Raw genomic sequence first — 15,647 nt, 5'->3', positions numbered from 1 at the left:
GGAGGATAATAGGAGATGATGTACAGACAAGAATAGGAGAAAAATCAAGTCAGTCTGGCAGGCAGAGCACATATAGTCAAGTTAAGGCACAAGGGAGCATAGCAAGGCTGGAGGACACTATTTTAATGCAAGGTGTCTTGCGAGTAAGGCAGATGAGTTGAGGGTGTTGATTAACACATGGGGATATGATATCATTGTTATCACGGAGACATAGTTGAGGGAGGGGCAGGGCTGGCAGCTCAACATTCCGGGGTATAGAATCTTCAGGTGAGACGGGGGTGGGGTGTAAACGAGGAGGTGGTGTCGCAATATTGATCAAGGAGCCAATTATTGCAATAAGGAGGGGTGATATCTTAGAAAGTTCCTCAAATGAGACCATATGGGTAGAACTTAAAAACAAAAAGGGGGCAAGCGCATTGCTGGGAGTGTACTGTAAACCTCCAAACAGACAGGGAAAGATGGAAGGGCAGATTTGTAGGCAAACCTCAGAGAAGTATGAAAATAATAGGGTATTAATAGTAGGGGGTTTCAACTTCCCTAATATTAACTGGGATAATCTTAGTGTGAAAGGCTTGAAGGGGGTGGAATTCTTGAAGTATTTCCAGGAGAGCCTTTTTAGCCAGCACGTAAAAAGTCCTACGCGAGAGGCGGTGTAGGACCTAGTTTTAGGGAACGAAGCCGGGCAAGTGGTAGAAGTGTCAGTGGAGGAGCATTTCGATGATAGTGACCATAACTCAATAAGATTTATGGTGGTTATAGAAAAAGATAAAGATGGACTGGAAATAAAGGTTCTGAATTGGGGGAAGGTCGATTTTAATATGATAAGACAGGATCTGGCCAAAGTGGACTGGGAACAGCTACTTGTAGGAAAACCAACATCAGAGCAGTGGGAGTCATTCAAAAAGGAAATAGTGAGAGTGCAGGACCAACATGTTCCTGTAAAGGTGAAAGGTGGGACCAACAAGTCCAGAGAACCCTGGATGTCGAGGAATGTACAGGATTGGATAAGGAAAAAAGGAGAAGCTTATGGTAAGTACCGAGGGCTCAAATCAGAGGAAGCCCCTGAGGAGTATAAAAAGTGCAGGGGGTTACTTAAGAAATAAATTAAGTGAGTGGAGAGGGTGCATGGAAAAACACTGGTGAGTAATATAAAGGAAAACCCAAAGGCATTTTATAAGTATATTAGGGGCAAGAGGATAACCAGGGAAAGAGTAGGGCCCATTAAGGACCAAAGTGGCAATCTGTATGAGGAGCCAGAAGACATAGGTGAAGTTTTAAATGAGTACTTTGTATCTGTATTCACTATAGAGAAGGGCAGTGTAAGTATAGAAGTCAGGGAGGGGGACTGTGATATACTTGAACAAATTAGCATTGAGAGGGAGGAGGTATTAGTGGTTTTAGCGGGCCTAAAAGTGGAAAAACCTCCAGGCCCAGATGAGATGTATCTCAGGCTGCTGTGGGAGGCAAGGGAGGAGATTGAAGGGGCTCTGACATTAATTTTCAAATCCTCTCTGGCCACACAAGAGGTGCCAGAGGACTGGAGGACAGCTAATGTAGTACTATTATTCGAGAATGGTGATAAGGATAAACCAGGGAACTATATGGCCAGTTAGTCTAACATCAGTGGCAGGGAAACTTTTGGAAAATATTCTGAGGGACAGAAGTAATCTCCACTTGCAGAGGCGAGGGTTAATCAGGGATAGTCAGCATGGCTTTGTGAGAGGGAGATCATGTCTAACAAATTTGATTGAATTTTTCAAGGAGGTGACTAGGTGTAGAGATGAGGGTAGTGCAGTTGATGTAGTCTACATGAACTTCAACAAGGCTTTTGACAAGGTCTCACATGGGAGAATAGTCAAGAAGGTAAGAGCCCATGTGATCCAGGGCAATTTTACAAATTGGATCCAAAATTGGCTTAGTGGCAGGAGGCTGATGGTCAAAGGTTGTTTTTGTGACTGGAGGCCTGTATCCAGTGGCATTCTGCAGGGTTCGGTGCTGGGTCCCTTGCTGTTTGTAGTGTACATTAATAATCTAGACATGAATGTAGGAGGTATGGTCAGTAAGTTTGCAGATAACACGAAAATTGGTAGTGTGGTAAATAGCAAGGTGGAAAGCCTTAGACTACAGGACAATATAGACAGGCTGGTAAGATGGGCAGAACAGTGGCAAATGAAATTTAATCCTGAAAAGTGTGAGATGATGCATTTTGGGAGGACTAACAAGGCAAGGGGGTACACGATGAATGGTCGGGCCCTAGGAAGTACAGAGGATCAGAGAGACCTTGGTGTGAATGTCCATAGACCCTTGAAGGCAGCAGAACAGGTAGATAAGGTGGTTAAGAAGGCATATGGGATGCTTGCCTTTATTAGTTGAGGCATTGAGCAGAAGAGCAGGCAAGTTATGATGGAGCTGTATAAAGCATTAGGCCACATTTGGAGTACTGTGTGCAGTTCTGGTCACACTACAAGATGGATGTGATTGCACTGGAGAGGGTGCAGAGGAGATTCACCAGGATGATGCCTGGGCTGAAGCGTTTCAGCTATGAAGAGAGACTAGATAGGCTGGGGTTATTTTCAAAGAAGACTGAGGGGGGGGACCTGATTGAGGTGTAAAAAATTGAGGGGCATTGATAGGGTGGATAGGAAGAAACCTTTCCCCTTAGTGGAGGGGTCAATAACCAGGCAGCATAGATTTAAGGTAAAGGGAAGGAGGTTTAGAGGGGATGTGAGGAAGAATTTTTTCACCCAGAGGGTGGTGGGAATCTGGAACTCGCTGCCTGAAAGGGGGTTAGAGGCAGAAACCCTCATAACATTTAAGGAGTATTCAGATGAACGCTTGAAATGCCAAAGTATACAGGCTTGTTTGGTAAGATGGGTTCCAACACCACACTGGGGAGAGTGGCCCAGTCAGATCATGCAAGAAGCTCTTGGAGCCCAAGCCCGGCTAGGAGTGTCTCCCTGGGATCAGCTGTCAGTCATCCCAGGGAGGCCCCCCCCCAAACCCCCCAGGCCTGCTGTATGTTCTTGGTTTACATGCCGGTTGCTTTAGCATTTTGCCACCGCCATGTTCCCATTGTCAGCGTTTGAAGGTTGTCCAGGAAGAAAAAAGCTGGTAATCAGGACATGTGAATGATTTTGAGGAAATTGACACCGGTACGTTTAATGAAAATCCAGGACTGTGCCCCAGAACACCGGCACACCCGCTCACCCCTTGTTACGTTGTCATACTATTTATTTCCAAATGTGTTATAATTCATTGTCATTTTTTTTTAAAGTCCCGTTTTCCCTTTCACCGGTTCCTTAGCTGTTCCCGTGTGTGGGCCTTAGTCCTGAATCCCTGAATGTTGGTGGGGCTCGTCCTGGTGTAAATGCTCGGGTGTTCTCAGCCTTGACTTCACCCCTGACCCCACCACATGGTTAGGCCCCTCCTATCGACATGGCAGTGACAGGTGCCCAGAATCTGCCTACCTCAAGAGGCCAGGGGTGGAGCTGGAGCTGGGGGGGTGGGGTGGGGTCTTGCCCCAGGATCTCTGCACCACCTCCTTGGGCCCCGTGTTGCAAAAAATGCGATCGCCTTAATTGAAAATAATTCAGAAATATTAAAGCCTTTCCTTTGGGGTCCAGGACATCTTCCACCATCCTCATCGTAACGTACCTCATCTGAATCCAGGTCTCTTAGGAACCCACTGACTTAGGGAAGCCGTGCCCCTGACTCCTCACGCCCGTTAGTTAACCTGTCGGGCTGAGCACTTGGCATGGGCCTCTCTCGCCGCTGGTTAAATACTGGCGGCAGTGGGATGAGGCAATTAAGTGGGTGTCAATCCGGTGGCCCGCCGGCGGGCGAGCGGGCCGCTTAATGCCACCTCTGCCGCTGGTAGAATGGCTGTGGGCAAAGGGATGGGCAGATAGGCGATGCTAAGGTCGCCAGCAGGATCTAAGGCACACCCCACCCCCGCCCCGGCCTTCATACCTGTCAGCAGCGGGGGAGTGCTAAACCCAGCCCTGTGTTGATGAACGAGTAATCTAGGGGTCTGGAGTAGTGATCCAGAGACGTGCGTTTAAATCCCACCACGGCAGCTGGGGGAATTTAATTCAGTTAATTAAATAAATCTGGAATATAAAAGATCGCCTCAGTAATGGTGACCATGAAACTACCATCGACTGTTGTTAAAAACCCATCACTAATGTCCTTAAGGGAAAGGAATCTACCGTCCTTCCCTGGTCTGGCCTACATGACACTCCAGACCCACAGCAATGTGGCTGACTCTTAACTGCCCTCTGAAATGGCCCAGCAAGACGCTCAGTTGTACAGTCCAGGCATGGGCCAGTGACGCCCACATCCTGTGAATGAATAAAAATGAAGAAAGTAATATCTCCAGCTGTCCTCCGGGAATGAATGTGGAATCTGCTCGCTTGTTGAGCTCCTTTCATCAGAACTAAACTGTGAGAAACCCAGTGAGAGGTGCAGCAAAGGGCCAGAGCTGTTACCCTGAATCTCTTTGTGGAATGAAGCTTCATGAAATTGTTCGTTCACAATGGCTCACATTTCAGTCTAATTTGTCCAGTTGTTTGTCAGAAGTAGCTCACATGACGCTATTTACTGAATGATGGAGAATGCCATCATACACTCAATCCTGAAGTGCTGCAAAAGAGCTTCATTTGCACAAGGAAGGAGCCATTGGCCTACCTGTTCGCCCTCTGTTGAAACATCACTGCTTGCTGAATGATTCCAAAATATTTGCCTCCACTTCCCTACCATTCCTGAGTATTATACAGCCTTTGCGTTTTTCTGAACATTGCCATCAAATGTCATAAGATATGCTTTTTTTTTCCCAAATCATACGCCATACTAGAAGCTTACTTTTTCCAAAGACTCGAGACAACAAGCCACTTCTTAAATCGCTGATCAAAGGCCCATTTTGAGCTCCAGAAACTGGGGGGCCGGCGCAAAGCATTGCTCTTATTTTTGTTTATTCGTTCACATGGGATGTGAGCGTCGCCGACAAGGCCAGCATTTATTGCCCATCCCGAACTGGTCTTGGGTGGGTGGTGCTGAGCTGCCTTTGAACCGCTCTGCAGTCCCATGCGGTGGAGTTTTCATGCGGCTGAGTACCATGCTAGGCTATTCAAGAGTCAAGCACACCGATGAGGGTCTGGAGTGCCATGTAGGCCAGACTGGGTAAGGATGGCAGATTTCCTTCCCTAAAACTGATTTCAAATTCACAAGTTTATCGTCGTGGGATTTGAACCCATATCTCCATATCCAGGCTTCTGGATTTCTAGTCTACCAGCATAACCATACTACCATACTAGGCCCGGTGTGATTTATTTTTTTTTTTTGCAAATAATGCGCACTGGAATTGTGCAACCCGGCCAAAATTTCCAAGCGATTAAGGAGAGAGAGAGAGAGAGGGAGGTGGTGGAGGGAGTGAAGAAGAGACATTCAAAAATGTATCCACAGTGTCTGAAAATTTGTGTTATCCCTGAGACCTCCTGCCTCACCCAAACTGCGGTCAATTACCAGAGGAAGCGCCGAGTGGGGAAAGGCTGGAATTTTTCAGCCAGTCTCTGGGTTTCCTGAGGCGTTGGGGACTAGGCCGGCTGCCTCAAGGAGGAGGGGGAGCCTATGATCCAGAAAGGCCTTGAGGCCTTCCCCGCCTGCCTGGCTTTAGCTGCCACCCTTCTTCGCTCAACTGCTGGGGGGATATTTTACTTTTAAAACTTAAAAAAAAAGTTGGGAGAGAGGGCATCTCTCCCTTGAGGCCCCCAAGGTTCAAGGGTCCACCCACCATCCTTAACTGGAAGGTGAACCCGCCCGCTGGCCACTAATTGGTCAATTTGGGGGAAACGTCACTGACGGGTGACTGTTCCCCACATGGTGCTGTCTTCTGACCCCCATTTGACCCTGAGGCCAGGGTCCCAAAGCCCAAGGGGAAAATTCCACCTGGAGTTTCAGAAGCCTGTCAGTGGGATCCAAAGTTGTGTGTCACTACTTGTAGAAATTCTCTGCACACGGTTTGAAGGGCTGTTGGGATCCAACAATTCTTGTCAAAATGTTAGCGTGTAGCATCACTGATGCAAGTCTTTGGGCTTGTCACGGTTGAAAGATTTCAAATGCCTTAATTTACTAAAGGATTTTGGAGTACTACCTCAGGAGGTTATCAGCCATTTGGTTTGAGCACAGGAAACTTGAGGGAAGGAGGAGGGGAGAGAGAGAGAGAGAGAGAGACAGAGAGAGAGCAAAATGGGAGGTTACGCTCAGCTTCCTTGTTTATATAATTTAAAATGGGCGAAGTGGAATGTAAATGTGACAGAGCATTTTTTTTGTCTGGCTCTGCCAAATTAAGTCTTCACGTAGGCCCAAAGAAAACAATACTTTAAGGAAAATGTATGCCCGTTATGCAATATTTCATCACGGCAACCCAGTACAGATGAGTAAGAGCTCCAGTTTTTTTTTCTCTACGTCTCAGGATCAGGTAGTTTGGGTGTTTGCTACCTACTGTTGGCATGGCCTTCTAAGCGAGGGCGATCTCTGCGCTTGTTATTTATTATTTGGAGTAAGCTTCAAGCCTGGGCCTATTGTGTAAGAACTCCTCCAACATGCCTTCTCATCCTTTTGTAGGTTGACAGGAGGAGCTTCTTCCCCTGTCCTCCACCCAGTATAAAGTGTTTTGTAGACAAGATGCTGATTATTGTGAAATCTGTGACCGCTGTAGCTCAGGCCCTTTCATCTCTGTGACTGCTGCTCTTTGTTGACGAGTTGGCTGTGTAGTCTCCATAGGCCTGATTGCAGTGATGAATAGGAAAACAGGGCAGGAAAACGGCCAGCGTTTTTCACTGGACACCAGGAGGAAAAAGCAAATTCCTTTGGAATGTAAAACAAAAACTGCTGGAAATATTCAGCTGGTCAAGCAGCGTCTGTGGAGAGAAACTGTGACCTCTCATCAAAACTCCAAAAATTAGAGGTGTAACAGGGATTTTTTTTTTTAAGAACATGAAGAAAAGGCCTTGCGTTTAGATAGCACCTTCCACGCCCACCGGGTGTCTCACATCGCTTCACAGCCAATGAAGCACTTGTTGAAGTGCAGCCACTGTTGTACTGTAGGAAACACAGCAGCCAATTTGTGCACAGCAACCTCCCACAAACACAAGTGTGATAATGTCCAGATAACCTATTCTTTGCGATGTTGACGGAGGGGTAATATTGACCAGGGCACGGGGGAAAACTCCCCTGCTCTTCTTCGAAATAGTGCCACAGGATCTTTTGTGCCCTGAGAGAGCAGACGGGGCATCCATTTAATGTCTCATCCGACAAACAATACCTCCAGGAGTGCAGTACTCCCTCAGTACTGCACTGGAATGTCAACCTTGTTTTTTTTGTGCTCAAGGCCTGGGGTGGGATTTGAATCCGCAGCCTGGTGGCACAGGGGCGTGAGAGTGCTGGAACTGCGGGGCCATGACTGACAGCGTACACGCTTTCTCCTGGCCAGGGGATTAAACCCTGCGGTGCAAGTGAGGACACTCACCACTTACTGACGAAGGCCAGAGGCAGGGAGAGGAGGGAAGGGGAGGAAGGCAGGAGAGATTAAATGATGAAAAAGACAACAGCGCAAGACAAATGGAGATGGTAATAGGACAGTAAAGAAACAAGAGATGGGTCTAGGCACAAGAACACAAGGAATAGGAGCAGGAGTAGACCACACTTCCTGTCGAGCCTGCTCTGCTATTCAGTACGATCATGGCTGATCTTGGGTTTCAACTCCATTTCCCCGTTCACTCCCCCTATCCCTTAATTCCCTGAGAGGCCAAAAATCTGCCTTTCCCAGCCCTAAATGTATTCAACGATGGAGCGTTCCCAACCTTCTGGGGCGGAGAATTCCAAAGATTCACAACCCTCCGAGTGAAGTAATTTCTCCTCCTCTCAGCCCAAATTGATCAGCCTCCTTATCCTGAGATTGAATTGAATCCCCCTATCCTCACTATCAAGGGGCCCTGAAGTAGCTTATGACACCGCCTAGAGTGGTCCTTCTGTCACTATCAGAGCCCTTTATATTTTTGCAAAAACTGGTAGGAGGACCGACTAATTCTCCTAACCACAAAGCTCCTAGATAATTGCCCCACTGGTTTTACTAAAATAGTATCTGGCACACAGTCCCTGCCGGAGACCCCTTGCCTTACCATTAACCTCAGCGTTCCTAGTTATGTATTTCACACCTGGGATTAAGGGAAGAATAAACCTTTTAAACGACATTCGTCCGCGGTGCTGAATGTGTTTAAACCACCGCTGCCTGTGCCTTGCCTACAGGACAGTGAATAGCCTGCGGTGTTTCCCTTTGTCTAGCATCCTGCAAGCAACGCACACACCTACAGCTAGACGTGTTTCTGAAAAAAAAGAGACCTGCTCGAATGGACGCTTTCTTTTTGAAGAAAAGTCAGCTTGGGTGAAAGAAGATCCGCAATTTGAGCTAACGGTGGAAACATTTCAGTCGTGAGGCTGGGGGTTAAAATGGCTGCAGCACTTGTGAGTTTTCACGGACTGTCACTGTTAAAAGGGTTTTGCATTCTGACCCAAGAAGGAGATTTTGTACTTCTACAGGGATCGGGGGGGGGGAGTGGAGGGGGTGGGGGGGAGGTGGGGGTGTTGGTTGAGCTGCACAGAGCACAAACAGCAGAATCACGGGAGGGCATTGGAATGCAGTAATTCAGTCAAACGTGTCCTGACGTGTAAGCACCAGCCTGAAATCAGGCAGCAGCGAGCTGCCTTCTGAGAGCGCGGCTTCGAGTTGGGGTTCCCACCATCCCTGCTGGCTCATGAACGCTTGTTGGCAAAATATTCCTTTTTTTTTAATAAAAGGTCAAAATCTTCTGAACAGCAGCTCATCTGGCTGTTCAGATAAAATGCAGAAAATGCCGGAAATACTCAGCAGCTCAGGCAGCCCCTGACTGTTAAGCTACCTGATTATACCAAGCCGGAAAATACCATAAGGGTCCAGCACCTTATTCCACCAGTGCTGCCGAATAGGTGTAACAGTTTTAGCCTCTTGCTATTCGACTCTGTTTCCCCTGGGCGGGGCAGGGAAAGGGTGTGGAGGGGAGCGGTGTGTATACAGCAACTGCCTACATTTATGTAGCGCTTTTACTGCCAAGAAAGGCCCCAAGGTGCTTTACAGGAACAGTGAACAGTGTGACACCGAGCGATGTAAGGAGATGTTAGGTCAGGTGGCCAACGGATTGGTTGAAGAGGAAGTTCTTAAAAAAAAAAAGTGCCTTAAAGGTGGAAAACGTGGCAGAGAGGGGTAGGGAGGGAATTCCAGGGCTTGGGGCCTAGCCAGCTGAAGGCAAGGCCACCAGTGGTGGAATAATTATAATTGGGAACGCATGAGATGCCAGAATTAGAGAGGGGGGCAGACATCTTATTGGAGGCTTGTGGGGCTGGAGGAGATTCCAGAGGTGGGGAGGGGCTTGGCCTTGTTTGCATTCGCTTTCCATTTTCAGATACATTCCTCCTTCGAACTGGTTTCTGTTGGGGTACAGCACCACAGGCATGCCAAGACTCACCCAAATGGCTATTATTAATGTGTGAGTCTAGACAGTGAATGACTGTTTGATCTTAGAGGAACAGAATGCTGAGCTTTGCTTCCACCCGGTGTTTGTCACTACGCTGTCAAACACAATTTTCATGTGGTAGAGCCCAGGAGCTGAAACCCTGGCTGATTTCCCCTCCCTGCCACTATGTGTCATTTTTTTAAAAAAAATTTGTTCGTGGGATGGTGGGGGGTGGGGGGGTGGGAGGGGGGATGGGGGGGGGGGGGTGGTGGTGGGGGGTGTGTGGGTGGGGACGTCGCTGGCTAGGCCAGCATTTGTTGCCCATCCCTAATTGCCCTTGAGAACTGAGTGGCTTGCTAGGCAATTTCAGAGGGCATTTAAGAGCCAACAGCATTGCTGTGGGTCTGGAGTCACATGCGGGCCACATGTTCTGCTTGGTGCTATGTAGTGGGTACTGAAGACGGATGAACCCCCTGCCCAGAATTTGGGATGGGGTGCGGTGCAGACCTGTCCGTTCATCTCCTCCAATTCTCCCACCGATCCCCCGCGGGAATTGAGAGTCCTCCTGGAAAAATCGCCTTACCGGCTTTTCCTATCCCTCCTGGGACCCTGGTGCAAATACAAGAGAACGCAAAGATTAGGAGCAGGAGTAGGCCATTCAGCCCATCGAGCCTGCCCCGCCATTCCATAAGTTGATGGCTGATCTGACGGTGGCCTGAACGCCACTTTCCTGCCTGTCCTCATAACCCTTGACTCCCGTGTCGATCAAAAATCCCTCTAACTCTGCCGTGAACATATTGAATGCCCCATCGTGCGCTGCTGTCTGGGGAAGAGAGTTCCAAAGGCCGACGACCCTCTGAGTTTCTCCTCACATGTTCCGGTCTCGCCAGCAGCAGGCATCATCACGGGAAGTTTGGAGAGCGGCCAGAAGACTTTCTCCCAAATTTTCCGGCCCCCCCACCCGCGACAAGGCCCACCACTGGCGGGACCGGAAAATCCCGCCCGCGATGCGAGACCCCCCCTAATTTTTGAAACCGTGGCCCCTGGTTCTAGACTGCTCCCACCAGAGGGAGCGGCCAAGGCGCCAAGTGATGGCATCAGCCTTGCCTTTGGAGGTGACAAGTTGGCAAACGAGCACCCGGGTGAGGTCACGGACACTGCACGCGACCCTTTTTTTTTTGCAGCAAGAAACTGATGCCTTTTAAGACAAAGGAGTGGACCGTGTCCTGCTTTGTGACGTCACTGTTTCTGAAGAGGAGAGAGTTCTGTTTTGTCACTCGACTGGAACTTCAACCCTCTGCAGCGTAGTAACTGTTTGAACATAAATAGTCTGGTAAGTGTTGGCGATCGAACGCCAGCGGCCACACCATGTCAGTCTGAGAGTGGAAGAAGAAGCCTGTGTGAGGGGCCTAGCGAGCAGGTCAGTTCTCTGTCTCTTCAACTCCCCATGGAACCAGTGGAGATACTTGATTGAGGAACAAAAAGCTAATTGGTAGCTCCAAGTAATGGTCGTGGTTTGAGGCTCCTACACAAAGCCTCGACAGGACTCACTGAGTCCTTTAAAAGGTGGAAACATTTTTTTTTTAACACAGTGGGTTGTTGGGAACTGGATTGTGCTGCCTGAAAGGGCGAAGGAAGCGGATTCAACATGGAATTGGATAAAACTTTGAAGGGAAAAACATTAGAGTTAGGGTTAGGGTGCCATGGGGAAAGGGCCAGGGACGGGAAGTAATTGTACATCTCCACCAAAGAGTCCTTTTCAGTGTCATAAATTAAATAGCCAGTTGCTACGTGTATTCTGGTACACCACAACTCGCTCTGTTTAAGAAATAAAGCATTTGCTGAGAAAAGGCATTTTGTCGAAGCTTTTCGTCTTGCACTCATCAGGACAATCACGAGGATACCAATATCAGGGGGAAGCAATGGAGAGAAGTGTTTGCTGAAGTTGCCTCTTGTTCTTTTGCCAATCACCTGAAATCTGTGTCCCCCTGATTCCCGACCCTCCTGCCTCGGGGAGCAGTTCCTCTTTATTCACTCTTTCGATTGGAACAACTCTATCCAATCTCCTCTTCACCCTCTCGGTAATCTGTTTTAATAGGAAAGGATGGAGCGTAGTAACTTTGGTGTGTCCCACTACGTAGTAATTAAGACAAATACCACCAGCTCGCTGTTTCATTCCATCCGCTACATTCATTCCCTTTTCCTGTGAGAAGCGCAGTTTACTTGTCCACAGGTCAACTTCCGCTTGTGGACGTTTTTCCTGCTTCAGTGTGTGTTCCCCCCCACCCCACCCCCAACCCCATTGTTTCATCTGCAGAAAGTTATCCACCGCTGAGGGCGAGGCTTTGTCGAGCGGCACTCACTATTCCAGTGACCTTTTTGGCTTTTCATCCGGCACAGAGCTTGTGCACTGCACCGAGGCTGTTTCACTGCGGCAAGGAGAGACGCGCAGTTGAACGGGGATCTGATCATCATTCGCCGCGCTTTTTTGCGAAGAGGCAGGATCCAGGCGCCCAGAGGGATGAGCCACAGGCTTTGCCTCAGCGTCACCGTCCCCGGCGGTGCCTTTGGATTAACCCAGCAGGATGAGGTTGCCAACCCTCCAGGATTGGCCTGAGCCTCCAGGAATTGAAGATCAATCTCCAGGGCACCGCTGTGTTCGGAACCTCCCCCTCCCCCTACTGGACGTTGTTAAAAAATTGTTTTATTTTTATCTTCTTTGAACATTTCTGTTTACGAGATATAAAAATATTGAAACCGTGGGGGGGGGGCAGAGAAAGTGGCTGTTGGACATTCCAAGCATCATCCAGTTGGAGAAGGAGTCTTTTTGCACTGCAGCAACTCACCAAGGCTCCTTAGGCAGCACCTTCCAAACCCACGACCATCACCATCTAGAAGGACAAGGGCAGCAGACACATGGGGAACACCACCACCTGGAAGTTCCCTTCCAAGTCGCTCACCATCCTGACTTGGAAATATATCGGCCGTTCCTCCACTGTCGCTGGGTCAAAATCCTGGAACTCCCTGCCTAACAGCACTGTGGGCGTACCTACACCACATGGACTGCAGCGGTTCAACAAGGCAGCTCACCCCCACCTTCTCAAGGGCAATTAAGGGATGGGAAATAAATGCTGGGCCCAGCCAGAGACGCCCACACCTCGCGAATAAATTTTTAACAAATTGGCGTAGGAAGGCAGTGCGTCACAAAGATGGATATGTCGGCCGTAAAACGGCTAGAGCGTGAGGGCAAGTCATGATGATACCTCCAGGAATACACTTAATCACAGTTGGCAACCCTACTGAAGAATGGTCTTTCAAGTGGAATAAACTAACTCTATTGAATGCCCCATTCACACGGGAGGAGTTAGGATTGGAGACCCCCAATGTCCTGATTCTCAGAGGGAGCTGGTATATCATCAGCGCAGTATTACCCCTGTAGAGGGAGAAGGTGGCTGAGGGGCCTGGGTCTTCACCACCAAACTAAAGCTCAAGCATTTTTTTCTTTGACTACTTACTCCCAGCCCCCTTGTAACCTCGGAGCCGGACCCCCAGGGTAAGGTCAGCGCCATTTGGATGTCCTTCTTTAGGGTGGATTTTCAGTCCCAGTGCTGAGACATTCCTGCAAACTCTTGTCACGTTTTGCTTGACAATGCTCCTGTGTAGCACCTTGGGTCATTTCACTGCATTAAAGGTGCTATATAACTGCAAGTTGTTGTTGCTGTTGTTGTTCTCCACATTAGGACGTTAAGAAATAGGAAGAGGAGTAGGCCAAACCCCTAGAAGCTTGCCCCGCCATTCAGTAAGATCATGACTTGATCTACATCAGCTGCACTCCCCCCACCCCTCCCCCATTGATTGCCCCTCTGAGCTGTGTTACAACCTCTACACCTTACTCATTGCATTGTTTTTAAATTTCTACCCATCCAACAAGTTCATCCAGAAGGGGGAGACACTGAGGGCGGATATTTTACAGATTTGCAGCTTGGGTCAGGAGTGGTGGGTGGGGGGGGGGGGGGGGGGGGGGGGCGGTGGGGGGCTGTAAAATTCCTAGGGTGGCCTTTCCACTGCCCATCTGCTTGCCCCCAACCTGTTGCAGTTTTATGGAGGGTAGCAGGGGAGGCTGGAGGGTGGGGTTGGGTGGGACATTTCCCTCAAAAGGCCCCTTTCCACATCGGGTGCCCCCCTCACCCCAAGTCTGGCTTCCCCCCCCCCCCCCCGCCCCCCCACAACTGGTGCTCCCTCCATCCCTGCCATGTCCATAAAAGCCTCCAAGCTCTTCCCCTCACCCCCAGGCCTCACCTCCCCTCCCTGCTTTGAGACACTGCCACATTTACCCATTCCTGGACCCCAGGACTGAGAATCTGGGGACAGCCTGTAGTCCCAGTCCTGGCCACTGCTGCCGTTGGCGCTGCTGGGACTACAGAGCTGCCAGCCAATCCGATTGGCCAGCAGCTCTCTGAGGCGGGACTTCCTCCCAAGTGAGGGGCCGGAGGTCCCATCTCCAGATAGGGCTGACAGCTACAATTAAACGTATTCCTGGAGGGGAGGTTTCATCACAAGACTTGCCTCCACACTCCAACCATTAGTCGGTCAACACGTCCATCCTCGTGAAGCACTGCCTACCTACTCCAATGGGAAAGCAAAGAGACTCATTACCCAATTGGATGGCCCTTGACTGTCAGCCAAACTGCCTTTCTTTTTTCCCATTTTCAATATTTTTATATCTGGTAAAGAGAAATGTTCCAAGAAAATGACAGGGAAAAAAGAAAACCAACCTTTTTCAATGTCCCCACGAATTTTCTCCAGGGTTGCGCACAGCAGGGTCCTGGAGATTGATCTTCGATTCCTGGAGACTCCAGGCCAACCCTGGAGCGTCGGCAACTCCCATCTCCAGCCAGTTAACGCCTCCTCGGAGCGTTAAAAGGCCATGGGGCTGCTGTGACCGGCAACCCAGCGGTAAAGTCCTGCCCTGAATCTCAGGACAACACGGTTATGGTACTGATGCAAAAACGATTTGAAGGTGCTTGTGTCAAATTCCTTTCCTGTTCTTTCTCTCTCTTTCTCTGCTCTTTTAGTGGATGCGGCAACCAGCTTAAAATAACTGGCTATAAACCTCCCTTAATAGAGCAGGCAGGAGTTTCAGGTGAAGGTGTTAAGCATATTTCATTCTAGCGCACTTTTGTTTGATGTACCAGGTGGCTATCAGCTCCTGCAGGAGAAGGGCTGACAGGAATGACAGGGAAGCAGCCAGGGTTAATATTTCACCATCCAGTTTATTGCTCTGTGTTGCCCCAGTTGTCCAGATTGTCGCCCTCACCCCCTTCCTCCCCGACCCTGAGTCTCGGAGCGCTCTGTAACCCGCATCTCAGTGTCATCAAGAGGGAGCCTCGGCTCCAGAAGTTGAAATGCTGACTGACACGTGTGTCCCCTTGTCTTTGTGCAGGCACATGAAGATCCACGAGAAAGAGCCCACCAGCTCGATGGGCTCAAGCCCCCCGTCCCCCACCAAACGCCGAAGGCTCTCGGTCAAAAGGAAACTGAGCCAGGAAGAAGGGGAGACGAAGGAGGAAGAATCGCTCGGCAAAAAGGTACTTGGATGTCATTTATGTTCCTTTGGAAAATGTCCATTTTTCGCCTCTTGTGGCTGTGGGTAGAAGGCACCAGGTCGGCTAGAATTCACCCCTCAAGCTGAATCCGATCATTCACAACCTCTGTGTCCTATTTGACTCCAATCAGAATTCCTGCACCCCCTAACGCCTCCCATCAGAAAGGCCACCTACTTCCACCTCTGTAATGTCACCCGCCTCCTTCCCTGTCTCAGCCCATCAGCTCCTGACACCCTCATTTATGCCTTTGTTACCCCCAGACGCAACCATTCCAATGCTCCCCTGACCGGCCTCCCACCTTCCACCTTCCACAAAGCTGAACTCATCCAAAAATCTGCGCTGCCTGGATCCTAACTTGCACCGAGTCCCGCTCATCTCTCACCCCTGACCTACGTAGGCCGCCAGACTGCCAAGGCCTCGGTTTCGAAATCGTCTCCTTTGCGTTTAGATCTCTCCATGTCCTCGCTCCTCCCTCTTCGTTTCCTCCTCCAGCCCT

General features: G+C 49.4%; 1 protein-coding gene across 6 annotated transcripts in view; it reads left to right on the top strand.

The window, feature by feature from the left end:
- The window catches only part of rreb1a (ras responsive element binding protein 1a), a 240,405-nt gene that overhangs the window by 168,948 nt on the left and 55,810 nt on the right, over positions 1 to 15,647 (top strand). For all 6 annotated transcript variants that reach the window (XM_041183738.1, XM_041183741.1, XM_041183742.1 and 3 more), the window contains one exon: positions 14,989 to 15,133. In XM_041183738.1, coding sequence (XP_041039672.1) covers positions 14,989 to 15,133 — 145 coding nt within the window. The remainder of the gene's footprint in view (positions 1 to 14,988; positions 15,134 to 15,647) is intronic.

This window comes from Carcharodon carcharias, chromosome 3 (assembly GCF_017639515.1).
Source record: "Carcharodon carcharias isolate sCarCar2 chromosome 3, sCarCar2.pri, whole genome shotgun sequence".
NCBI lineage: Eukaryota > Metazoa > Chordata > Chondrichthyes > Lamniformes > Lamnidae > Carcharodon > Carcharodon carcharias.
Note: the sequence above shows the minus strand (reverse complement) of the source record. Positions and strands in the feature narration are given on the sequence as shown.